This window comes from Sapajus apella, unplaced genomic scaffold (assembly GCF_009761245.1).
Source record: "Sapajus apella isolate SASKATOON/1434 unplaced genomic scaffold, GSC_monkey_1.0 scaffold14, whole genome shotgun sequence".
NCBI lineage: Eukaryota > Metazoa > Chordata > Mammalia > Primates > Cebidae > Sapajus > Sapajus apella.
In genome coordinates this window covers 7,715,994-7,741,776 of record NW_022436954.1, presented here as the reverse complement: position 1 = coordinate 7,741,776, position 25,783 = coordinate 7,715,994, and the positions used below count along the sequence as shown (strand labels likewise).

Sequence of the window (25,783 nt, the reverse complement as noted above, 5' to 3'; positions counted from 1 at the left end):
CAAGTCACAGTTTTTCCTAAGGTCCTCGTCCCCTGAGCTACACTGTGGGTCGAAAAGGGCAGGATTATGATAAATAGAAAGAAACTAGAGGCATTTTAGTTTAATAAAAAGAACTTCTGGAAAAAGACTTCTTCGTTACTGGAAATATTCAAGCAGAGGTTTCTGGGATGTTTCTGATGGCATTCAAGCATCAGAGACCAAGGTCAGCCTAAGAAACAACCAAGGCCCCTTCCTACAAAAAGAGTAAAATTAGATCCATATACGAAATGCCTAGTGCAGTACCTGGCGCATAAGAGATACACAGATACCAGGTCCTTCCCATCCCGAGAGTCTGCAGGTCTATGATCTTATATATTGGATGTATTTCTGGGTAATTGGATACATTCTGGATTCTTCCAGAAGTTCACAACTTTCATAATCGGAGCCGTTGAGAGCAGGCAAGGCAAGGAGGCACGTTCTTTTTGCTTGTGTCGGTAGCTCTTGCTCTAGCCGGAGTTTTCATCGCCTTCAGGCAGTTATTGGTTTGGGCTTTATGCTACCCACCACAGCTGAGATAACTGCTCCTGCAGCCTTCGCTCCTTCCATCAGGGCGTGCTCTACCTGCAAAGCGCATCAGTTCACAGGACAATCAGCACCAATCCTAGGCTGGCACCCTCCCCCACCTCCTCCCCACCATTCAGCAACCAGACTGCCTGGAGTCTATTCCTATGAGAAGAACAGTCCGGGCTATCCTACATTTTCAAAACTCCTAGAGTGACAAGAGACCAAGAAAAGCCAGGATTGTTGGAGACAGACAACCTCTTCCTCCCTGTGTGCCATTTGGCCCAGCGTCTGCCTCCCGTGTGGGGCTCAGAGGCAAAGGATCTCACAGTGTCATAGCCACTGAGGCCCTCATTCCACAAACAGGGGATCCCAGAGCCAGGGAGCAGAACTCACTTGGACAGAGCCATACAGTGAATTCCTGTCCAAACTTAGCTCTTAGGTTCTTGGGCCTCATGAGTCCTGGACCCAGGCTTCTTCAGAGGGCTTCTTGTAATGCCCTCAGTCCTTGGGGTTTTCATGTACAAATGCTCATTGGGGTGGGAGATTTCTCACATCAGGGCCCACTGAGCCCCTGACACTAGAGCAAAGCCTCACAAGAATAGAGTGCAGGCCAGACGTGGTGGCTCACGCCTGTAATCCCAGCACTTTGGGAGGCCGAGGCAGGCAGATCACGAGGTCAGGAGTTTGAGACCAGCATGGCCAACACGGTGAAACCCCATCTCTACTAAAAATACAAAAAAAAAAATTAGCCAAGCATGGTGACATGCACATGTAGTCCCAGCTATTCGGGAGGCTAAGGCAGGAAAATCGCCTGGAGGCGATTTTGCAGGAGGCGGAGGTTGCAGCAGTGAGCTGAGATGGCGCCACTGCACTCCAGCCTGGGTGACAGAGTGAGACTCTGTCTCAAAAAGAAAAAAAAAAAGAATGGACTGCAGGCTGGAGAGGACGCAGACCACAGAGGAGGAAGGTGCAGAAGTGAAGGACACAGCAGGGAGGCTGCTCATGCCCACAGAGGCTGGGCTGGCAACAGCAGAGGCCAACACTGGAATGTGAGCCCACTCTGCTTAGACAACAGAAGAAACGTAGGGAAAAAAATAGAACAATTATGTTCCTCTTTTAATCCTTAATGTTTTTCATCTCTTTAAAGGGGGTAATAAATACTTTCCCTGCTCATCTCATGGGGTTTTAGTAAGGATCACCCATTAACGTGAACAGACCAAATGTGTACGAATATTCAGGATTCAAAGTTCTTCCACATGCCCTGTACCACATGTAATTTATTACTGCTCTATGTGGCAGGAAGTGACAGAGCCAAATGCTGTACAGGCCAGGGAGGAGATGGGAGTGAGGCAGGTGGATGACACGCCTGCTTGGCCCGTATGCCCTGCAAAGCCACAGCATGTCCCTACAGAGTGTCAGCGGGTAAGAACGATGGCCCAGTGGCCTCATCAATTGTCAGTCAAAGAGAAGCTGAGGACCGGGTGTGGTGGCACACACCTGTAATCTAGCACTTTGGGAGGCCGAGGCGGATGGATCACCTGAGGTCAGGCGTTCAAGACCAGCCTGGCCAACATGGCGAAACCCCATCTCTACTAAAAAATACAAAAATTAGCCAGGTGTGATGGCACACACCTGTCATCCCAGCTACTTGGGAGACTGAGGCAGGAGAATCGCTTGAACCCAGGAGGGGGAGTTTGCAGCAAGCCAAGATCACGCCACTGTACTCCAGCCTGGATGACAGAGCAAGACTCTGTCTCAAAAAGAGAGAGAGAGAGAGAGATAAAGAAAAGCTGAGAAGCTACATCTTTCTACATAAAATTTCTATATTTTTAAATACTGGCAGGTAATTAAAACAAAAAATGTGTGTGTGGGTGTGTATCCAAGGTATGGCCCACAGGGTACCTGTTCGCATCTTTGGCAACAGAGTACCTGCTTCTGCTTATCCCTGCTTTGTTAAGGAAGAAATGGTCTTTGGCCAGGCACAGTGGCTCACACCTGTAATCCCAGCACTTTTGGAGGCTGAAATGGGAGGATCACTTGAGCCCAGGAGTTCAAGATCAGCCTGGGCAACATAGCAAAACCATCTCTCTACAAAAATATTTTTAAATCAGTTGGGTGTGGTGATGCATGCCCGAAGTCCCAGCTATTCGGGAGGCTGAGGCAGGAGGATTGCTTGAGCCCAGGAGGTTGTGGCTGCTGATTAGCTACTACACTTCAGCCTAGGTGACAGAGTGAGACCCTGTCTTCAAAGAAAGAGAAAAAAACAGAAAGAAAGAAAAGCTTTCAGAAATACAGTGAATTGACCAAGGAGACTTCTCTAGTTAACAGTTGAGCTGCGGCTCCAACCAGTGGTCTTACTATTAGCCCAGTGCCTTTTCTATTCCTCCCTGGGTTAATCAAGGTGAAAATACCTCCTGAACCATAAAGTCCTGCAGAAATAGAAAGCCTTACTAGTATAACGAATAACATGATGAAGGCACTGATTACCATTCTGATCACTAATGAAATAACAAACCCCCAGAAAGCTCCGGAAGAAGCCATCATCAGAGCAAATGGGATCACACCTGCTGGCTCCGGGGTACACCGTATCTGAGGCCGTTGACAAAGTGCTCGCAGTTCCCTTCGATCAGGCTGTACTGCACGATCTTGTTGACCATCTTTTTTGTACGCTGCATGATCTCGTCCACCGGCAGGGGCAGGTACGTCCCATCGAGCTTGTTATTGACCTTCCAGGAGCAGCCATGCAGCACATCCTCCAGACGACTGTACTTCACCACGGCCCGATTGCTAAAGATGGAAGTAATGCTGCCCACCTCGAACTCCTCACCTGGAGACCAAAGACAAAAATTGGGAAGTTCAAGGAGTATCCGAGCAGAGCAGAGCACAGTCTAGGGCTCTGAGGAAGCTGCTTCCCCTGGGGTCTCGTTGGCACCATCAATAAAAGGGTGGCAGAAGAGGGGGAGCTGGAGCCAAAGAACCGCAGAGAATCAACTTTCCTCAGAAGCCCTTTGCCCTGTGCTGTGCTTCCTGCCCTCATCCTCCATGGGAGTCTCTCTCATTAAACTCTTGGAGAACCTTACCGTGTGGCCCCAAACTGTGTTGCACGCACCTGCCTAAGTCCTAGGATTTGAGTCTTGCTTCCTAAGCAGAGTTCAGTAATCTTCACAAACATGTAAAGAGTACCCTCTATGTAAGTGTCAGCCCCTGGGTAAAGGGTGATCACGTACACGATTACGGTGTTTCCACGACACGCTCCCTCTGGGGCTGCCACAGGAGCACAGGGGAACAGAGTCAAGTAGGGCTCTGAATGGCACCTACTCCCCCCAGCTTCCACCTACAGCCACTTGACTGCTGCCTCTACTCAAATACGGGGATTCTCATCAAGGGTATGTTTAAAAACAGGATTCCACAGCTTTGAGAAATGTTCGAAAGCTGCTTCATTGTCATATTCAGCCCTTAGAGGAGACAGAGACTCAAAGAGGATCAGAAACCTGCCCAAGGTCAGGTGGGTGGTCATTTAAAGCCAGCACTGTTTTTCTGCTACAACCACGTGGATATGCAGATGTGCACACCCTCCCCTTTATAAGTTGTCCAAGGACAAGAAATGTTCCATGATCTTTTCTTACAAATTTGAAGAAAATCTGCTGGTTTTATAAAATCTGGCAGTAAATAATTCAGCATTCAGGAGCAGAAATGGCAGAATTCCTTTTCAGAGAGAGCCACATAGGGGCAGGGGAAGACGTAACTGATAAGTATCTCTGCGGTTGTACAACAGGGAAACTCCTGGACTTGGTCTGGAAAGAAGCAATGGATTCCTATGTTCTCTGAGTAGGTTCTGAGACAAGAAGTGGGAAGGGTACGAGTAGAGGGGGCAGAGAAGAGAAGCGATGAGAAGGGACTCTCTTCCCTGAGGACCTCCAGCATGGTGAGAGACTGGGCCAAAGGAAGGGGACAGAACACAGGGGTGACAGCTGAGAACAAGTTGGGGCCAAAGGCCTTTGGGGCCTTTGCCCTTCTGTAATTCAGCTTTGAACTGGCAATACCTACATGGGAGATAGCATTCAAAGGGCATTCATGGGTATTCAACAGGGTCCCCCTACCCCTTCCTCTGCCAACCCCCCAAGCCTCACCAGGCCCCATCTCCCGAGACAACCATTGTGACCAGTGGTTCTAGATACCCAATTTTAAGTTGTTCCTCATTCTGCTGTCATCTTCCTCTACTATCATCAACTCCACCCCATCCAATCTCCACTAAGATTTCATTAACACAAATTTGATCTCAGCCATATGTTAAGACAGCTGTGAGAAATGAGAAGAGGGCTGTATCTACATTTAGAGTGAGACAGCACGGAGCGTGTGGAACAGCAGGGAGACAAGGTGAGGACGCAGGTGCCAAAGGTGATCAAGAAGCCACAGGCAGGGCTCAAGGACTATAGAAAACAAATGGCAATCAGAACAGGTAAGCGTCTGTGTTGTCCTTGGGGAATCCTCAGGAAGATGAGGACGGATGCTTAACTGCTGTCAATACAAAACGGGGCTCAAGTTCTAAAATGTGTGTTTTTAAACAAAGGCCCCTCTAGGAGGTCAGGGAACTTAGGCCACACTCTTTACACTTGTATCACTCTTAGGGCTGGACACTCAGTGGGTTTTGGAGAACAGAGACCAAACTGTATCACACAGTAAACAAAGGTCCAGTCATGCTTCAAGGGGTCCCATTGCTAAAGAATGGCAATGACTGAGGAGCCCAGTAATTAACTGTGCTTCCATTTACTTGGCTAACTTCAATATCAGTATTTCAATAGAGTATTCACTCTTACTCGGAGGAGCCAGATGGACCACGCAGTCATCTTCTACATAGATGGCCCAGTGCTCATAGCCAATTCGAAAAATCTCAATCAGGTCTCCAGGTCTGGGTCTTGGTTTTCCCTACAATGGAAAGGTAAAAGATAAATGGCACATGCCCAAGGAACTCCAGACACCTTGTTTTAGGATCAGGTACAGCTCAGCCTAAAGATCCCCTCAGTGTGGTTCATCACTTCACAGAAACCCAAGCTAAAGAAACACCTCTTCACACCAAGGACCGAAGCATTCCCCCTCTCTCCTACCACCAGTCACATTACTGAGGCCATCAAGGATACCTGTGCCGGTTATTAATGTGCTGCCTCTCGGCTCTGAATGTACCCTCCAATATATACCCTGTGATAAATGACTAAACTGTAAGCATTTCTTCCCCAAAACAAATAAGATGTTAAACCTTCTCAGTAGAGGGTGCCGGAAGGACATTGCAAGAGAAAGGGGCTCTCCTGAAGTTTCCGGTGAGGGAGGGCAGGATGGTGGTCAGCAGTGTGGGTGTGTGGACATCTAGTAGAGTTCTGCCTCAGACCCAGGATCCTCAAGAACCCCTGCCTCTGCTGGCAGCCTGATTCCCTCAGCAAGTCCCCCACATGGCCCACCTGAAGCCCAGAGGGTACCCCCATGCTCTGCACACCCACACCACCAGTTGCTAACAGCCACAAATGTGTGTCCACATTTGTATGTGCATGTCTGTGTGCACATCTGTGAGTGTGTGTGTGTGTGTGTGTGACAGAGAGAGAATGAGAATATAAATGAAAAGGTAGGCGCAGAGCTGTAAATATGATGAGCATCCATCTTTTTAAAAACTATTTGGCCAGAGCTCCAGGTCTCACCTTCACTGCTGTGTTCTCTTCTCCTAGACGCCCAGCTTCCGTGGCCCTGTGACCTGCAGGTTTCTGGGAATCCATAGCTAAGATGCTAGGACCCCTTGGAAGCCTAGAAATGGTATTGCTGTCTCTAAGCCAGACCTGATCACCTATCTGGAGCAAAGAAAAGAGCCCTGGAATATGAAGAGGCACAAGATGGTAGTGAAACACCCTGTTACGTGCTCTCATTCCACCCAGGATCTTTGGCCAGAACAGGGTATAAAAGATTCATTCCCAAAAATGATATTAAAAAGATACAGAAAATGTGAACATGAGAATTTACCATTAAGGAAAGACTGTAAAAGTGTGAGGGGTGAGTATAAAGTACGCAAAGGAGGTCATAATGGACTTAATGTCATTAACCTGTCAACTACTCAGAGCAAAGTATTTTAATGTAATTCATGTGTGAAAGTCTTTAGTAAATTTTCAAATTCAAATACACGTAAGACATGACATACTGGAGAAAAATCTATCAAATGTAAAGAATGTGGCAAATGGGCCAGGTGTGGTGGCTCGCACCTGTAATCCTAGAACTTTGGGAAGCCTAGGTGGGTGGATCACCTGATGTCAGGAGTTTGAAAGCAGCATGACCAGCACGGTGAAACCCAATTCTTTACTAAAAATACAAAAAATTTAGCCAGGCTCGGTGGCGCACACCTGTAGTTCCAGCTTCTTGGGAGGCTGAGGCAGGAGAATCGCTTGAACCCAGAAGGCAGAGGTTGCAGTGAGCCGAGATTGCACCATTGCACTCCAGCCTGGGCAACAGAGCAAGACTCCATCTCAAACAAACAATGTGGCAAATTATTTCACATGCTTTCACACCTAACTCAACGTCAGAGAAGTCATAGGAGACAGAATTCTTACAGATGTGAAAAATGTAGCAAAGCCTTTAACCTGTCCTCAGCCCTTATTAACATAATTCACACTGGAGAGAATCCCTACCAATGTGAAGAATGTGGCAAAACCTTCAACCAGTTGTTAACCCTTCTTACACATAAGTTAGTTCATACTGGAGAGAAACCCTACAAGTGTGAAGAATGCGGCAAAGCCTTTAACCACTACTCAACTCTTATTAAACATGAGAGAATTCATACTGGAGAGAAACCCTACAACTGCAAAGAATGTGGCAAGGCCTTTAACTGATCCTCGAACCTTAACGAACATAAGAAGTCATACTAGAGAGAAACCCTACAAATGTGAAGGATGTGACAAAGGCTTTTAAGTGCATCTCAAGCCTCACTAAACATAAGATAATTCAGACTGGAGAAAAATCCTACAAATGCAAAGAATGAGGTAAAGCTTTTAACCAGTCTTCAACCCTTATAAGAGATTCATACTGGAGAGAAACCTATGATTGAATATGCCAAAGCATTTAAAAGGTCCTCAAACATAAGATAATTCATACTGAAGAAACCCTACAAAATTGAAAAATGTGAAAAAGCTTTTAACCACACCTCATACTTTTCTAAAGATTCTAAAGATAAAGGAAATTATAGTTGTGAGAAACCCTAGAAAAGTGAAGAATGTGGCAAAGCCTTTAAATGGTTGTCACACCTTACTGTATGTAAGATCATTCATACTAGAGAAAACCCCTATACTTATAAATAATGTGGCAAAACGTTTACTTAATGTTCACACTTCATTGCATAGGAAAGCATTTGTACTTTAGAAAAATTGTACAAATATAAAGAATGTGGAAAAGCCAATGCTATCTGCTCAAATCTTACTCAAAATCAGAGTTCATACTTAAAGCATTATAAATCTAATTACTGTAAAAAAAAAAAAAACTTTCAGAAAATATAAGCCTTTAAAGTGAATAAGAGTATTTATTCTGAAGAAAAACATTGCAACTATAAAGGAGATTGTAGTGCCATTACTTGTATTACAAACCTTATTGCACACATTTTATACTAGAGGAAAACACCAAAGCAGCTGCTCAAACCTTGTTGAACATCAGAGAATTTATGTTGGAAAGAAACCCTACAAATGTAATGAATGTGGAAACACATTTGTTTAAAAACTCCAGCTTGGGCCAGGCACAGTGGCTCATGCCTGTCATTCCAGCACTTTGGAAAGCCAAGGCAGGCAAATCATTTGAGATCAGTTGTTCTAGAGCAGCCTGGCCAACATGGTGAAACCCCATCTCTACTAAAAATTCAAAAAAAAAATGGCCGGGTGTGGTGGCAGGCACCTGTAATCCCAGCTACTGGGAGGCTGAGGCAGGAGAATCGCTTGAACCCAGGAGGTGGAGGTTGCAGTGAGCCGAGATCGTGCCACTGCACTCCAGCCTGGGTGACTGAGTGAGACTCCATCTAAAAAAAAAAAAAAAAAACTCCAGCTTGGACAACGCCAGAGAGTTCATACTAAAAGAACTCACATTTGCAGATGCAGCAAGTGTGAAAAAATATTCAATCAAACATTGTCTAATAAACATGAGGGGATTCACAGTAAGAAGTAAGGTACTGACACTTCGTATATTACACTAAATCAGAGTGTTGAGTACAGAAAATAATTCAAAGCGAAAACTGTCAGATAATTTATTTGTATATAACTTTAAAAGAAATGCAAGACTTTTTTGAAGAGGTATTATTACAAAGTATTGGTTTTTCCTTGAAAAAATTATAGTTTTTTGAAAGCAAACATAATTTAACTCTCAAATTACTTCACGCTCTTCCTTCATTCCTATTGTTTATGTGAAAGCATGTGATCCATTATTGTTGCATCAGATCTATGAGAGATTCTTTTTCATTAGGTGGGCATTATTTATGACCTTTTCCATGGAAAAGTAAGGGCATTGAAATGTAACGGTGAAACCCTATCTCTACTAAAAATACAAAAAAATTAGCCAGGCATGGTGGTGCATGCCTGTAGTCCCAGCTACTCAGGAGGCTGAGGCAGGAGAATTGCTTGAACTAAGCAGGCAGAGGTTGCAGTGAGCCAAGATTGCACCATTGCACTCCAGCCTGGGTGGTAGTGTGAGTCTCCGTCTCAAAAACAAAACAAAACAAAAAGGTACACAATGAAAATCTAAGTGGAGAAGCTCTTTGTGGTTGACCTATAACTTTGAGTGAAGCAAGAGGTAGGTGTTCAGAGTAAACATAACTTTTACATGCACTGGGAAACCAAAAAATGTGTGTGACTCACTTTCTTGCAATATTCATTTTATTGTGATGGTTTAAAACCAAACTTAGGATTTTCTACATACATTGAATAAATGTGATGAGAGTGGCCATCGTTGCGTTGCTAGATCTGGTCTCTTATCATTAAACATGTTAGTTACAGATTTTTTATAGGTGCCCTTTTTCAGGTTGAGGAAACTCCTTTTGATTGAGTTTCAGATAATTTTTTTTATCGTGAATAGCAGATTTTGTCAAATGCTTTTTTCAGAGGTATTGAGAAGATCATATGATTTTTGTCTTTTATGAGCATGATATATTTCTGTATTACTTTTTTTTTTAGAGGAAGTCTTACTGTGTCGCCTTTGCTAGAGTACAGTGGTATGATCTTGGCTCACTGAAACCTCCACCTCCTGGATTCAAGCCATTCTCATGCCTCAGCCTCCCAAGTAGCTGGGATTACAGCCATGCACTACCACTCCCAGCTAATTTTTTTGGTTGGTTTCACCTTTTTGTCCAGGCTGGTCTGAAACTCCTGACCTCAAGTGATCCGCCTGCCTCCACCTCCCATAGGGATAATAGGCACACACCATCAGACTCAGCCTTGGTATATTACATTGATTGATTTTGGGGTGTTACATCAAACTTGCATTTCTGGGATAAATCTAAGTCATTGTGTATAATCCTTTTTATATACATGCTGGATTCAGTTTGCTGACATTTTTCTGAGGATTTTTACATGTATGTTTATAAGAGATAACAGTCATTTTTTGTGGTTTTTTCTTTTTTTGAGATATCTTGACTTTGGTATCAAAGTAATGTTGGCCTCACAGAATGAGTTGGGAAGCATTTCTTCCTCTATTTTCAGAAAGAGTTTGTGAAAGATTGGTAATTTTTCTTCTTTAAAAGCATGGTAGAATTCTCAAGCAAAGCCATCTGGGCATGAGCTCTTCTTTGTAAAAAGATTTGTATTTACTAATTCAATTTAGATTTTCTAGTTTTTCTTGAGCCAGTTTTATAATTTGTGTCTTTCTAGGAACTTACCCAATTCATCTTAGTTGTCTAATTTGTTTTCATAAAGTTCCTCACAGTATTCCCTTTTATGTCTATAAGATTGACAGTGAGCCCTCTCTTACATTCCCAATTTTGGCAACTTGAATACACTCTTTTTTTTACTTGGCTAGTATAGCTAAAAGTTTCTCAATTTTTTCTTTCCAAAATACTATCTTTTGGCTTCATTTGTCTTCTATATTGATTTCTGTTTTCTGTTTCATTCATTTCTGCTCCAGTCGTTATCATTTTCTTCCTTCTGCTTGCTTTGGTTTTAGTTTGCTTTGTTTCCCTAGTTTCTTAAGGTAGGAGCTAGATTATTGATTTGAGATCGTTTTTCCTTTCTAATAGAGGCATTTGCAGCTATAAATTTTCCTCTAAGCCCTTCAGAGCATCTCATAAAATTTGATATGTTCTGTTTTCATCTATACTCAGCTCAAAATATTTTCTAACTTCCTTGTTCCTTTTTTGACTGTGGGTTATTTAGGTGTATGTTAATTTCCAAATACTTGTGAATTTCCCAAAACATCACTGTTATTAATTTCTAATTTAATTTCATGTGATGAAATAAAATATTTTGCAGGATTTCAATCCCTTCAAATTTACTGAGACTTGCTTTATGGCCTAGAAGGTGGTCTGTCCTGGAAAACATTCATGTGTGCTACAGAAGAATATGTATTCTGTTGTTGAATGAAATGTTTTATAAATGTCAGTTAGATCAAGTTAGCTAATACTGTTGCTCATATCTTCTATCTGCTAATACTGTTGCTCATATCTTCTATCTGCTCACTGATTTTCTGTCTAGTTGTTCTATCCATTACTGAGAGTGGGGTATTGAAGTCTCACAACTATTATTTCTGAATTCCCAGTTTATCCGTCTAATTCTATCCATTTTTGCTTCATACTTTTTGGGATTATTTTGTTGGGTATGCATATGTTTATAATTGTTGTATCTTCCTGATGAATTAACCTTTTTGTCATCATAAAATGATCCTTTTTTTGCTAATAATATTTCTCCTCTTAAAGTCTATTTTTTTCTGATATTAGTACAACCACTCCTGCTATAACTACTGTTTACATTAACCTATTTGTGATTTTGGACCTAAAGTGTGTCTCCTGTGGATGGCATATAACTGGATCTTGTACTATCAAGTCATATGATCTCTGCCTTTTTTGGTGTGTTTAGTTCATTCACATTTAATGTTACTATTAATAAAGTTGGATTTATGTCTATAATTTTGCTGTCAATATTCTGTACCCCACGTCTTTTTGTTCCTCTGTTGCCATCGTTTTTGTATCAAAGGCATACTTTCTAAAGATCATTTTAATTCCTCTGTTAACTTTTTAATAACATTTTTAATTGCCCTCTTTGTGGTTGCTCTAGGGATTATAATATGCATCTTGATATATTGCTATCTACTTCAGATTAATACTAACTTAATTCTTATAAAATATGGAAACTTTGCTTAAAATTAGCTCCATTCCTTCTCCCCTCCTTTATGCTATTGTTAGATAATATATGGATGTCGTTTACAACATACATGGATGTAGTATATCTAACTACATCCAAGACAGTGTTGCAAGTATTGCTTTATGCAAATTTTTTTTAATTAGTTGAGAGAAAAAAGAAAAAATATACTTATAGTCATTTATATTAACCACACTTTTACCATTTCTAGTACTCTCCATTTCTCCCTGTTGATTAAGGTACTTACTGTCTGGTGTCATATTATGGATCTAATATAGCTTCATTTCAATCCCTCTCCTTTGTGATATTACTATTATATTTACTATATATTTGCATGTTATAAGACCAAGAATAGGATTTATAACTAGTTTTATTGAATTGCCTTTCAAATTGGTTAGCACAAATGATAAAATATATATTTATATTCTCCTATATAATCACCTATGTAATTATTTTTACTGGTACTTTGTATTTCATGTGGCTTAAAATACTATCTGGTGTGACTTTCTTTCCACCTGAAGAATTTTCTTTGCTATTTCTTTTAAGGCAAGTCTGCTAGCCACAAAGTCTATCAGTCTTCATTCATCTGGGACTATCTTTATTTCATCTTCATTTTTACAAGATACATTACTGGATATAAAATTCTTGGTTGATAGGTTTTTTTCTTTCAGCACTTTTAATATGTCATCCCACTGCCTTCTGGCCTCCGTTGTTTCTGATGAAAAGTTGACTATTGTTTTTTATTGTGCTTCTCTTGTATACAAGTTTTTTTTCTCTTGCTGTTTTCAAAATTCTCTCTTTGTGTTTGGCTTTCATCTGTTTGAATGATACATCTAGGTATTCACAGAGCTTCTTGGGTGCATAGATAAATGTTTTACACCAAATTTGGAAAATATTCAGTTACCTTTTATACAGGTATGTTTTATGCCTTTTTATCTTCTTTCTGGGACTCCAATTACACATTTGTTGGTTTGCTCAGTAGTGTATTCTTGGCCTCTGAGGCTCTGTTCATTTTTCTTTATTCTTTTTCCTCCTGCTTTTCATATTAGATAGTCGCTGTTGATCCATCTTCGAGTTTGCTGATTCTTTTTTCTTTTTGGTCACTCAAATTTGCTGTTGAATCACTCTAGTAAATTTTTTTATTTTGGCCATTGTATTTTTCAACCCCAGGATTTTCATTTGGTGCTTATCATTTCTACCTCCTTATTAATATTCTATATTTGATAAGTCGTTGTCATTCCACTTTCCTTTAAGTCTTTAAACTTGATTTTATTTATTTATTTAAATATACTCGTAATAGCTGTTTAACAGTTTTTGCTACATTCCACATGTAGCAAATGTAAGTAGTCTCCAGTTACTGTTTTTTTGTGTGTGTATGGGTCACTCCTTCCTGTTTCTTTGCATGTCTCATAATTTGTTGTTGAAAAACCGGACATTCTAGGTAACATATTGCAGTAGCTCTGGGTTCTGATCTCCTTCCCCACCCAACCAAGGCTGACGGTTGTTACTGTTTGCTTGTTTGTTTGTTGTTTATTGACCCACCCAGACTGATTCTGTGACGTCTGTTTCTCTCACAGCATGTAACCACTGAGATGTCTGCTTAGAGTTTTTTTTTTTTTTCTTGTTTTTATTTTAAGCCTGACTTCCTAGATCAGCATAGCTTAATGGTCAGCCAGTGACTGGCCAGAGGTTGAGCCACACCTTATGCCAGGAAGTCTTCACCTTTTGTCAGTGGATCTCTGCGTGACTTGGAGAATTCATTCAAAATTCCAGATTTTTATGAGTCTCCAGTCTTTCTTGAATGTGTATACAGCCTTTTGCATAACTTCCAGACCACCAGATACATGTGGCAACTTTTCAAGACCCTCTTTAGTTGTATCATTACCTGGATTTCCATGTTAAATTTTTGGCTGGCCTGTTGGCCTACTGCTTGACCTAACCGGTACTGCAACCTCAAGCTAGCTGCAACTGTGGTCTTCCATGATTGTTTGTCACTGAGATAACCATTGTTTTCAACATCCCTGGGCATGGAAATAAAGTCGGTCTCTCTCTGCTGATACTGCCAATCCTCCCACAAGCCCCACCACCTGGATAGAACTTCCTCACCACAATCACAGAGCTGGAGGTGAAGGGGCAATGCTAAAACACTACAGACTCCCACTGCTCTTTCTGAAATTCTGAGAACCAGTAGACTTTCTTAAATTAACCCTTCTCAGTTTGTTGCATGCCTTTGGTCAAATTTCCTGTCTTTAAATGACTGTCTTTGGCAATTTTGTCTAGCTTTATAATTGTGCTGGGGAAAGAGGATTTGCAGAGATCTGCACTCAGCCATTCCACAAGTCCTTTCCACTTGCAGGGATGAGTTTTTGTGGGCACAAAGCCAACAGTATACACTACTATATTTCATGGAAGGAACTGAGGCCAAGGGAGTGGAAGTGTTTTGTCTAAATTCCCACAGCAAGTCCATGGGAGAGGTAGGACCAGAACCACCCCTTTGCTCCTGCCAACAAACCAACTCTCTTCTTCTGCCTTAAAGGGAAAATGTAATGGCAGCCACATATCCACTAGAGGGCTCCCCAAACCAGGCTTCTCACCCAGAAAGTACAATGATCTCACAGGAGACTTAAAATTGGACTTTATTTTCTTTTGCCATAAGCCCAGGGAAAGCAATAAGGATACACCCCTCCGTACAACCCGGAAGCTGGTAGTATACAGAAGAGGTTGAGAGCTAAGAGCTGGGAGGACACCATGTGAGTGATGTAGATGGATACAGAGGAGCAGGAGGAGGAGGGCTAGGAGCAGCCAAGAGAGTAAGTGAAGAAAGAGTGGAGGAGAGATCTTTCTCATCCTTTGAAGAAGAATAAAAAGTAGCAATAGCAAATAGTATTCTGTGATTCAGATATCAACAGAAATATATTGCTTTAAGCAGATGCCTGTCTTGATAAATGGCAAAGGGATCAGAGAACAATGTTTTAAAATGTTTGTAAGAAAGTCTGAAGTTTAAATATTTTGCAGCTTATTTAAAAAAAATCAACTCAGGTTCAACATTTGCATGTGCAGATGCAGGTAAACAGTTAAATTACCTTTAATTTTAATTTAGGTATGTACAGACTTTTGATTCATAGATTTTCTAATTACTGTTTCCTTTCAGACATTGGTAAATGAGAGAGGAAGAGAAGTTTTTTAGCCTAATTTCTTTATATAAACATATGTGCTAAGCTGAGGCCACTTCTGCTATCATACACACATGACACAGGAAAGCCCATGGGCCCATCCTCACTGTTACAGTAACCTAAGGACCATTACTATCTAAGTCCTGACACTAGTCAGGAAGAACAAAAGATGAACAAGAAGTATAGAACAGGTGACAGAGCTCAACTCAGTCCAACTCGGGCTATTACTTCTGGCATTGATCAGAGTAAAAGGAATTGCAGTAACAGTAAGATTATGGGACAGGTTTTGCTGAGTCCGTCCAGAGGGAAAGCCAATTGACAAGTTATGTTACCCTTGATTCAAGGGTAACTCTACCTGACTCCATCTCACTCTACCTGAGCACAGACCCCAATAGCTGAGAGTCCTAACCAATGACTTTCACCCACCATCCGCAGATCTAGTGGAGGGCAGGGCTCTCAGAGTCTGCCAAGCCAGCTCGACAGTCACGTCTGTTCTTGCTAGGAACACGCAGTCTGTTCTTCACCATCTCTCCAGCTTGGACACACTTCCCCACCAACCAAATAGCCAGTTACTTCCCACTCAACATGGCTAGGTCAGTCCCGACAAGCAATCGATCAAATCTTTGTTGCTGTTTCCTGGAAAAATGACAGTAAGAGGATAGCCCAGTTCATTGTGAGGCTAGTTTAAGCCAGAAGAAAGCTCACAAAACCCAAGTTCTGTTCAATAAAGACGTCAAACAATCTTTGTGGTACAGAAAACAGACGGCTCAGGGATTGGAGAAGGAAAGAGGAGGGAATTTTGGAATTTTAAGTATTTTCTTTTGCTCTAACACTCTCGTCTGCAATATTGCCGCTGGATGGGGTAGTAAGGTGCAAACTAAATGGGATTCAGAGACTTAACAGTTATCCACTCTCTTGTTAAATTTCCTCCCACTGTAAATAAATTATATTGAGTATTGATTCCCAGCCTTGGGAATTTAAATTACAAATTTAAATCACCTGTGGAGCTTTAAAAGGTTTAGATTGGTCTGGAGTATAGCATAGGTGCTAGAGTTTTAAAGGCTCCACAGGTCAGTCTGAGGTGCCGCCAAGGTTGTGGTTATACTGGAGGCTTTTCTGCAGTCCCGTCTTTCCCTTTTCCTTGCTTTAACATCTCTCCAGCATTTCATGAATTTCTGCTAAGTTCATGAGCCACAGTTAAGCTGTCTGCATGCTCCAGAGCTACCTCCAATCCCAGCTGATGCTGCCACCTTCAATTCCAGGTGAAGGTTTTGCTGCCCTCTTTGTCTTTGTGTGATTGGGTTCATTCAAAAGCCTTGTCTTCAAGCTCTGAAGTTCTTTCTTTTATTAATACTTGTTCAGCTCTGTTTCCCATTGCATTTTGTGTATCTCTAAGTATGTCATTTCCATAAGTTACACTTATTTTTTCTTTATAGTATCTATTTTTCTGGAGCATTTTTCATCCATATCCTGTATTGTCTTTAAAAAATAAGTTTGTTTTCACCTTTCTCTAGTATCTCCTTGAACAGCTTAATAACCAACCTTCTGGGCTTGGTGTGGTGGCTCATGCCTTAATCCCAGCACTGTGGGAGGCCGAGGCAGGTGGATCACCTGAGGTCAGGCGTTCAAGACCAGCCTGGTCAACATGGCAAAACCCCTTCTCTACTAAAAATACAAAAATTAGCAGGGCACGGTGGCACATGCCTGTAATCCCAGCAACTCTGGAAGTTAAGGCAAGAGAATCTCTTGAACCCAGGAGATGGAAGTTGCAGTGAGCTGAAATCGTGCCAATGCACTCTGGGTGACAGAGCAAGACTCTGTCTCAAAAATAATAATAATAATCAACCTCTGAATTTTGTTTGTCCCTTTGAAATAAACTGCCATTTCAAAGCCCCCTTTACATCTGCACAGGTTGGCAACCCAGCTCTGGCTCTTCTCCCAGAAACTGGCACCCACTTAGAGAAACCCCTCTTTTGTAAGGCCTCCTATCTGACAAAGACAAAGAAAACAATCATCAAAAATATGAACAAAGCCTCCTAGAAATTTGGGATTGTCTTAAATGATCAAAACTAAGAATTATTGGTGTTTCTGAGGAAGAAGAGGAATCTAAAAGTTTGGAAAACACATTTGAGGGAATGATTGAGGAAAACTTCCCTGGCCTTACCACAGATCTAGACATCCAAATACAAGAAACTCAAAGAATACCGGGGAAATCCATCACAAAAAGATCATCACCCAGGCACATAATCATCCCATTAACTAAAATCAAGACAAAGGAAAGAATCTTATGCGCTGTGAGGCAAAAGCATCAGGTAACCTATCAAGAAAATCCTATCAGATTAACAGCAGATTTCTCAGCAGAAACCCTACAGAACAGAAGGGATTGGGGTCCTATCTTTAGCCTTCTCAAGCAAAATAATGGTCAGCCAAGAATTTTGTATCCAGCAAAACTAAGCTTCAAAAGTGATGGAAAAATAAAGTCTTTGGACAAACAAATGCTGACACAATTCACTATGACCAAGCCAGCACTATAAGAAAAGTTAAAAGAAGTTCTAAATCTTGAAACAAAACTTCAAAATACACCAAAATAGAACCTCCTTAAATCTCACACAGCCTATAAAACAATAACACAATAAAAAAAAAAAGATATTCGGACAACAACTAGCATAATGTATAAAATAGCACCTCACATCTCAATACTAATATTGAATGTAAATGGCCTAAATGCTCCACTTAAAGGATACAGAATGGCAGAATGGATTAAAATCCACCAACCAAGTATCTTCTGTCTCTAAGAGACTCACCTAACGCATAAAGACTCACATAAACTTAACATAAAGGGGTAGAAAAGATAGTCCAAGCAAATGGAAACCAAAAGTGAGCAGGAGTAGCTATTCTTCTGTAAGACAAAACAGCCCTTAAAGCAATAACAGTTTAAAAAGACAAAGAGGGACATTATGTAATGATAAAAAGATCAGTCCAACAGGAAAATATCACAATCCTAAATATATTTGCACCTAACACAAGAGCTCCCAAATTTATAAACCAATTATTACTAGACCTAAGAAATGAGATACAGAAGACAGCACAATAATAGTGAGGGACTTGAATACTCCACTGACACCACTAGACAGGTCATCAAGACAGAATGTCAACAAAGAAACATTGGACTTAAACTATACCCTAGAATAAATAAACTTAACAGATATTTACAGAACATTCCACCCAACAACTGCAAAATATACATTCTTTTCATCTGCAAATGGAACATTCTCCAAGACAGACCATTTGATAGGCCACAAAACAAGTCTCGATAAATTTAAAAACATCGGAATATCAAGTACCCTCTCAGACCACAGTGGAATAAAATTAGAAATTAACTCTGAAAGGAACTCTCAAAACTTTACAAATACATGGAAACTAAGTAATCTACTCCTGAATGATCTTTGGTCAACAATGAAATCAAGATTTTTAAATCAAGAATTTTAAAATTCTTTGACCTGAACAATAGTAGTGACACAACTTACCAAAAGCTCAGTGACACAGCAAAAATGGTGCTAAGAGGAAAGTTTGTAGCATTAAATGCCTACATTAAAAAAAAAAAAAAATCTAAGGTCACACCTCAAGAAACCAGAAAAACAAGAATAAACCAAACCTAAACCAGCAGAAGAAAAGAACCAGGATCAGAACAGGACTAACTGAAATTGAAATCAGAAAAAAAAAAGCACAAAAGATAAGTGAAACAAAATGCTGGTTCTTTGAAAAGATAAACAAAATTGATAGACCACTAACGAAATTAACCAAGAAAAGAGAAGAGATCCAAATAAACTCAATTAGAAAAGACATGGGAGATATTACAACTGATACCACAGAAATACAAAAGATCACTCACATACACAAACTAGAAAATCTAGAGGAGATGGATAAATTCCTGGAAATATACAACAACCCTCCTAGATTAAATCAGGAAGAAATAGAAACTCTGAACAGACCTATAACAAGTAGCAAGATTGAAACAGTAATTTTTTTAAATGCCAACAACAAAAAAGTCCCGGACCAGACAGATTTACAGCTGAATTCTATCAGGCATTCAAAGAATTGATATCAATCTTACTGAAACTATTCCAAAAGACAGAGAAAGGGGACTGCTCCCTAAATTCTTGTATGAAGCCGGCATAACCCTAATGCCAAAACCAGGAAAGGACATAACAAAAAAAGAAAACTACAGACCAATATTCCTGATGAACAGTAACATAAAAATCCTCAACAACATACTAATTAACTGAATCCAACAGTATATCAAAAAGATAATACACTATGACCAAGTGGTATTCATACCAGGGATGCAGGGATGGCTCAATATATGCAAGTCAATAAATGTGATATACCACATAAACAGAACTGAAAACAAAAATCACATGATCATCTCAATAGACACAGAAATAGCATTCCGCAAGATCCAGTATCCCTTTATGATTAAACCCTCAGCAAAATCAGCATAGAAGGGACATACCTCAAGGCAATAAAAGCCATCTACAACAAACCCACAGCCAACATTATACTGAATGGGAAAAAGTTGAAAGCATTCCCCCTGATAACTGGAACAAGACACAGATGCCCACTTTCACCACATTTATTTGATATAGTACTGGAAGTCCTATCCAGAGCAATCGGACAAGAGAAAGAAATAAAGGACATCCAAATCGGTAAAGAGGAAGTCAAACTGTTGCTGTTTGCTGATATGATCATATACCTAGAAAATCCTAAAGCCTAATCCAAAAACTCCTAGAACTGGTCAATGAATTTAGCAAAGTTTCAGGATACAAAATTATTGTACACAAATCAGTAGCCCTGCCATACACCAGCAATGACCAAACTGAGTATCAAATCGAGAACTCAACCCCTTCTACAACAGCTGTAAAAAAAATAAAATAAAATACTTAGGAATATATCTAACCAAAGACATGAAAGGTTTCTACAAGGAAAATAAAACACTGCTGAAAGAAATTACAGATGACACAAACAAATGGAAACACATCCCGTGCTCGTGGATGGGTAGAATCAATATTGTGAAAATGACCATGCTGCCAAAAGCAGTCTACAAATTCAATGCAATTCCCATCAAAATACCATCATTCTTCACAGAACTAGAAAAAACAATGCTAAAATTAATATGGAACCAAAAAAAGAGCCCACAGAGCCAAAGCAAGACTAAGCAAAAAGAACAAATCTTGAGGCATCTTTGAACTGTACTGCAAGGCTACAGTTACCAAAACGGTACTGGTATAAAAACGGGCATGTAGACCAGTGTAACAGAATAGGGAACCCAGAAATAAAGAAAAATACTTACAGCCAACTGTCTTCAATAAAGCAAACAAAAACATGAAGTGGAAAGGACATCCTATTCAACAAATAATGCTGGGATAATTGGCAAGCCATATGCAGAAGAATGAAGCTGGATCCTCAACTCTCACCTTCTACAAAAATCAACTCAAGATGGATCAAAGACTTAACTATAAGCTCTGAAACCATAAAAATTCTAGCAGATAACATCAGAGAAACCCTTCTAGACATCGGCTTCGGCAAAGAGTTCATGATCAAGAACCCAAAAGCAAATGCAATGTAAACAAAAATAAATAGATGAGACCAAATTCAACCAAAAAGCTCCTGCACAGCAAAAGAAACAATCAGCAGAGTAAACAGACAACCCACAGAGTGGGAGAGAATATTCACAAACTATGCATCCAACAAAGGACTAACATGCAGAATCTGCACAAACAAATTAGCAAGAAAAAAAAAAACAAACAATCCTATCAAAAAGTGGGCAAAGGACATGAACAGACAATTCTCAAAAGAAGATATATAAATGGCCAACGAACATATGAAAACAATGTTCAACATCACTAATTATCAGGGAAATGCAAATCAAAACTACAATGCAATAATACCACCTTACTCCTGCAAGAATGGCCATAACTTAAAAATCAAAAAATAGTATGTGTTAGCATAGATATGGTGAGAAGGGAACACTACTACACTGTTGCTGGGAATGTAAACTAGTACAACCACTATGGAAAACACTATGGAGACTTCTTAAAGAACTAAAAGTAGAACAATTTGATCCAGCAATCCCACTACTGGGTATCTAACCAGAGGAAAAGAAGTCATTATATGAAAAAGACACCTGCATATGCATGTCTATAGCAGCACAATTCACAACTGCAAAAACAGTATTTCATTACATTTCCTTTTCATAAAAGGAAAAGCTGATACATTGGACTTCATCAAAATTTAAGAACCTGTTCTGAAAAGACAAGCCATGGATGAAGAGAAAATATTACAGAATATGTATCTGATGACATACTTGCATACGGAGCCTCTGAAGAACTCACAAAACATACGAACCAATAGGAAAAAATGGGCAAAAGATTTGAACACATCACCAAAGATTATGCATAAGGATGGCAAATACACACATGAAAAGATGTGCAACATTATTAGTCATTAGAAAAATGCAAATGGAAACGACAATGAGATATCTACACATCTATTAAAATCACTAAAATCTAGAAGATTGACCATGCCAAATGCTGATGAACTGGAACTCTTATACACTGCTAGTAGGAATGTAAAATTATACAACCACTGTGGAAAACAGTATTTAAGAGCGCTTTTAGAATTTGTCTAGAAGGCTTGGAAAGCCCCAACAAAGAAAAGAAATTTAAAGGAAAACAGTAAGTTAAATATACATCTACAACATGACCTAGCCATTTCATTCCTACATATTGACCCAAGAGGAAAAAATACACGGTCTGCACCAAGACTTGTACATAAATGTATATAAAGCAGATTTGTGATAGTCAAAAACGAGAAGCAACTCAAATGCTCAATCAACAGGTGAACAGATAAGAGTGGTATATCCATGTAATGAAATATTACTCAGTAATAAAAAGGAATGAACTGTTGATAAAAAGCAACAACATGGATGTCACTCGAAATAGTTATATGAAGTAGACAAAGAAGTACACATACAATATGATTTCATATAAATCTTTTAAAAATGCAAAATCTATGGCGACAAAAAGCATATCAGTTGTTGCCTGGGGATGGGAGTGGTGTGGGAAGAAAGAGGGATTACAAGAGGCACAAAGAAACTTGTAAATTATAGAGGTTATCCATTATCTTGACTGTGGTGAAGATTTCACAGGATATACATAGATACCAAAATGTATCAAGCTGTATGCTTCACAGGTGTATATCTATGCCAAATGTATCGAGTTATATATTTTAGATATGTGGAGTCTATGTCAATTATTCCTCGGTAAAGCTGCCTTAAAACAAAGCATAACCAACATCCCAAATCAGGATATTTATTAGACCATCTAAACCAAGCTTGTCCAACCCACAGCCCACAGGCCACATGCAGCCCAGGACAGCTTAGAATGTGGCCCAACACAAATTCATAAGCTTTATTAAGACATTATGAGGTTTTTTTTTTTGTGGTTTTCTTTTTAAGCTCATCAGCTATTGTCAGTGCTAGTGTATTTTAGGTATGGCCCAAGACATTTCTTCTTCTTCCAATGTGGCCCAGGGAAGCCAAAAGATTGGAGACCCCTGGAAACAAAGTAAAATACAGTATGTAGAGGAGCTGCCAGGAGGTTAAAGAGAGTCACTTTTAGAATCCTTGTTATACCTACCTCAGTTGCTTGCTTTATCAACTTGCCTTCATTCTCAGGCTTGGGAATTGAGATCCACTCTGCTCTCTGGCTGGGTGTGGTCTCCAAGCTAAGGACAGGCTTCTCTCTAAATGATTTTGCAATCATATAGTTAACAAATATTACTATTTCATAATTATTGGAAAATCTGTATTACAGATTTGTGATTTTTAAGATGCCTTTTGGCTTCCAGACTAGGGAACATTTCCCTCCTAAGCTTGTTTCTGTGAACCCATTAGCTTTTATACAAAAGAACTGCTGTTTGCTGGTTTTCTGACAATTGTTTAAATGCTAATTAACGATAGCAAGAAGTAGTTTTGGGGGTTTCTATTTTTTAATTTGCTAATAATCTCTTTTTAATGTTTATCAAAGTGATACTTGCAGATAGTTGTTGTTGGTTCCGCTTTTTTTTAAGGAACCAGGACATAGGAATTTATAATGAAATACAAGGAGCCTTCCTCCTTTTCCTCCTCATCCCAGCCCTACTGCAGAGGCAAAGTCCTTGAAATCTAGAGCTGTCTCTTCCAATAATTAGCTTCAGATCTCTAAGCAAGCTTGATGAGGCACAACACTGTAACTGCAACATGAATGAAATCAGTATATTTCTCACTGTAACATGAATGAAATCAGTATATTTCTCACTGTAACATGAATGAAATCAGTATATTTCTGTCTGAAAACCAAATGTTACAGGAGAGGACAGAAATGCAAGGCAAGAATATGCTTTCGAGCATATTAAATTAAGGTAGGAGAGCAGCATAAAATACCTTGGAGTCCAAACGATCTAGGTCTGAATTCTGTGATTGCCATCCCACCTTGAGCTAGTTAATGTCTGACCCTCAGCTTGATTATCTTTAAAACAGAGATGAAAATATGTGTCTCACGGAGGTGTCAAGAGGGTGAAAAGAGACAGCACTGTACATCCGGTGCACCAGCAACTCAGAAACGGCTTTTTCTTTACCTTTTCCCATGCTTTAAACTCTTCTCCAGAAACAATGAGTGTGTGGGGCCGGTGGGACACCCCTCATTTTCAGTATAGCTCCTCTCCAAAATTTCAGCCCCTCAACATTTTTTAAAGCAGCAACCATCACGTCGTTAAGGAAAGTGAATTCAGGGACTCTGCCAAAGGCCAAGTCACCGTTCATTGATTAGTGAGACCAAGAACAATACTGTAGGCCTCCTGCTAAAAGCCATTCGTGTCTCTGGGGTCTAGAGAATGACCTTGTGGCTAGAAACGGCTGCAACGCATGTCTGTGACCAGCAGGTCGCTCGCCCAGTACAATCTGTGATCACCCAGGATCACACCAGCCTTCCCCTTGCTGGGGCAAGCTGGTTCGCACAAAAACCACGTCTGGGTTTGTTTTACAGAACTGCGTTCCAAGTCAATCCTTCAAAAAACTTCCTCCACTCAATCTTCTTACCCTTGCTGGATGCTTCTGCCCTGTTCTAACGTGCAGGCTGCAGGCTGCTTGGCTGGGAGCTGGGCCAACGCTGCGAATCCCACGGATTCTTCTAATTCAAGGGGGGGGAGGGGCGGGAGGAATGCTATTTAGACCTGCGAAAGGAGAATTCGAGCAAGCACCTTGACCGCTACGGGAGAATGGGCTCAGAGCTCTAGCCTAGCATAGTGCCCGGCTCCTGGTTAGGCCTCAGGAAATGCTGGGATGAATGGAGAGGGTTGTGGAACTAGCTTTTGCAGCGGGTTCAGTTCCTCCGCCAAAGAGAGACTTTGGAATTCCTGGGGACGGAATCGGAATCCGGGAGAGGATGGAGAAGGGCGCCTCGTCTCTGCCCTAAGCCCGATGGGAGGAACTTTTGCAGAACTAGAGCCGGTCTTGACTCCGCCCTCGGGAGCCGCTGCCACTGCCTCACTTTACAGGAGATACAGCAGGGAGGAGGGAGCGACTGCCTGGCTTGTTTTGATTAGCTTATAACAAGAGGTCATGCTGAAATATTCACTCAGGATGGCAAACAGACAACACAATCGCCAAGTGTCTAAGGAGCTTTGAGGGTGGCCGGTCGCGGTGGCTCACGCCTGTAATCCCAGCACTTTGGGAGGCCGAGGTGGGAGAATCACTTGACGTCAGGAGTTCGAGACAAGCCTGATGGTGAAACTCCGTCTCTACTAAAAATACAAAAATTAGCTGGGCGTGGTGGCGGGCGCCTATAATCCCAGGAGGCTTATAGGAGGAGGATGAGGCAGGAGAATCTCTTGAACTAGGGAGGCGGAGGTTGCAGTGAGCCCAGATCACGCAACAGTGTGAGGCTCTGTCAAGAAAAGAAAAGGAGAAGGGGAAAAGGAAAAAGAAAAAGGAAAAGGAGTTTGGAGGGTAACGGCCGGCTGGGACCTGGAAGACAACCCAGAGGGGCTTCCCGGCCCGGGCACGGTGGCCTCGTGGGGAGGGCACCCGTTCTTGGGGCGGACCTGAGTGGGTGGCAGTTAAACGCCTGGGCGCAGGCTGCTGGTCCTTGGGCAAGATACTGGCGGTTTGCGAGGCGGGTTTGGGGCGGGGTGGGGGAATCCTAGGGAGGCGGAGCGCGTACTCCCCGGCGGCGCCCGGGCTCAGGCCCATCCCGCCTCTGCGGCCTCGCCGGCCCCCAGGTCCTGCAAGGGACGACGCGCCTGGTCCGGGGGATCGTGGGCACCGGGGGCGGCTCGGGGAGGAGCCGCGGAGGGGAAAGCGCGGCGCGTGGCAAACGGTCGGGGCGCGCGGGGCGGCGACAGCGGCGCGGGCGCAGTGAGCGCGTCAGAGAAAAGAGTGGGGCGAAAATGGGGGATCTGTAGGTCTTTTGGGGGAAGGAGGCGTAGGAGGTTTTCGTCGGGGGGAAGGTCGTGGAAACAGTAAAGGCTCAGAGGTGGTGTCTAAACTGGCTGGAGAAGCTAAACGGTTTGGAACAGAGGCGTGACTTGGAGGCGTAAGTGGAGACCGGATTAGGAAGCCTTAGGAGGCACAATCGGGAGTTAAAATCTTGAACAATTCGGAGTTTTTTATTTTTA

General features: G+C 41.4%; 1 protein-coding gene and 1 pseudogene across 2 annotated transcripts; one reads left to right on the top strand and one right to left on the bottom strand.

The window, feature by feature from the left end:
• Nucleotides 1-312: 312 nt before the first annotated feature.
• On the bottom strand, nt 313-25,492 carry PLAAT5 (phospholipase A and acyltransferase 5). Of its 2 annotated transcripts, none has more exons than XM_032283051.1 (6): nt 25,211-25,492; nt 24,207-24,330; nt 22,768-22,873; nt 5,361-5,469; nt 3,108-3,370; nt 313-600 (listed from the first exon to the last, which is right to left on the bottom strand). In XM_032283051.1, exons 1-6 carry the CDS (start codon nt 25,356-25,358, stop codon nt 508-510), a joined length of 843 nt encoding a protein of 280 aa, XP_032138942.1. In that variant the 5' UTR covers nt 25,359-25,492; the 3' UTR covers nt 313-507. The 2 variants fall into 2 exon arrangements, with proteins under 2 accessions (XP_032138942.1, XP_032138943.1); XM_032283052.1 differs by having other exon boundaries at nt 536-600; nt 3,158-3,370.
• Nucleotides 21,726-21,776, top strand: LOC116555264 (annotated as a pseudogene).
• Nucleotides 25,493-25,783: the final 291 nt, after the last annotated feature.

Excerpts from the sequence above, each read along its gene's own strand:
- PLAAT5 (XM_032283051.1), bottom strand. The coding sequence starts at position 25,358 with ATGGGCCTGAGCCCGGGCGCCGCCGGGGAGTACGCGCTCCGCCTCCCT. Across the intron at positions 22,874-24,206 it reads GGCAGAAGCATCCAGCAAGG|AGAGAAGCCTGTCCTTAGCT; the intron begins GTAAGAAGATTG and ends AAAATCATTTAG. Across the intron at positions 5,470-22,767 it reads TGATAAAGCAAGCAACTGAG|GGAAAACCAAGACCCAGACC; the intron begins GTAGGTATAACA and ends TTTCCATTGTAG.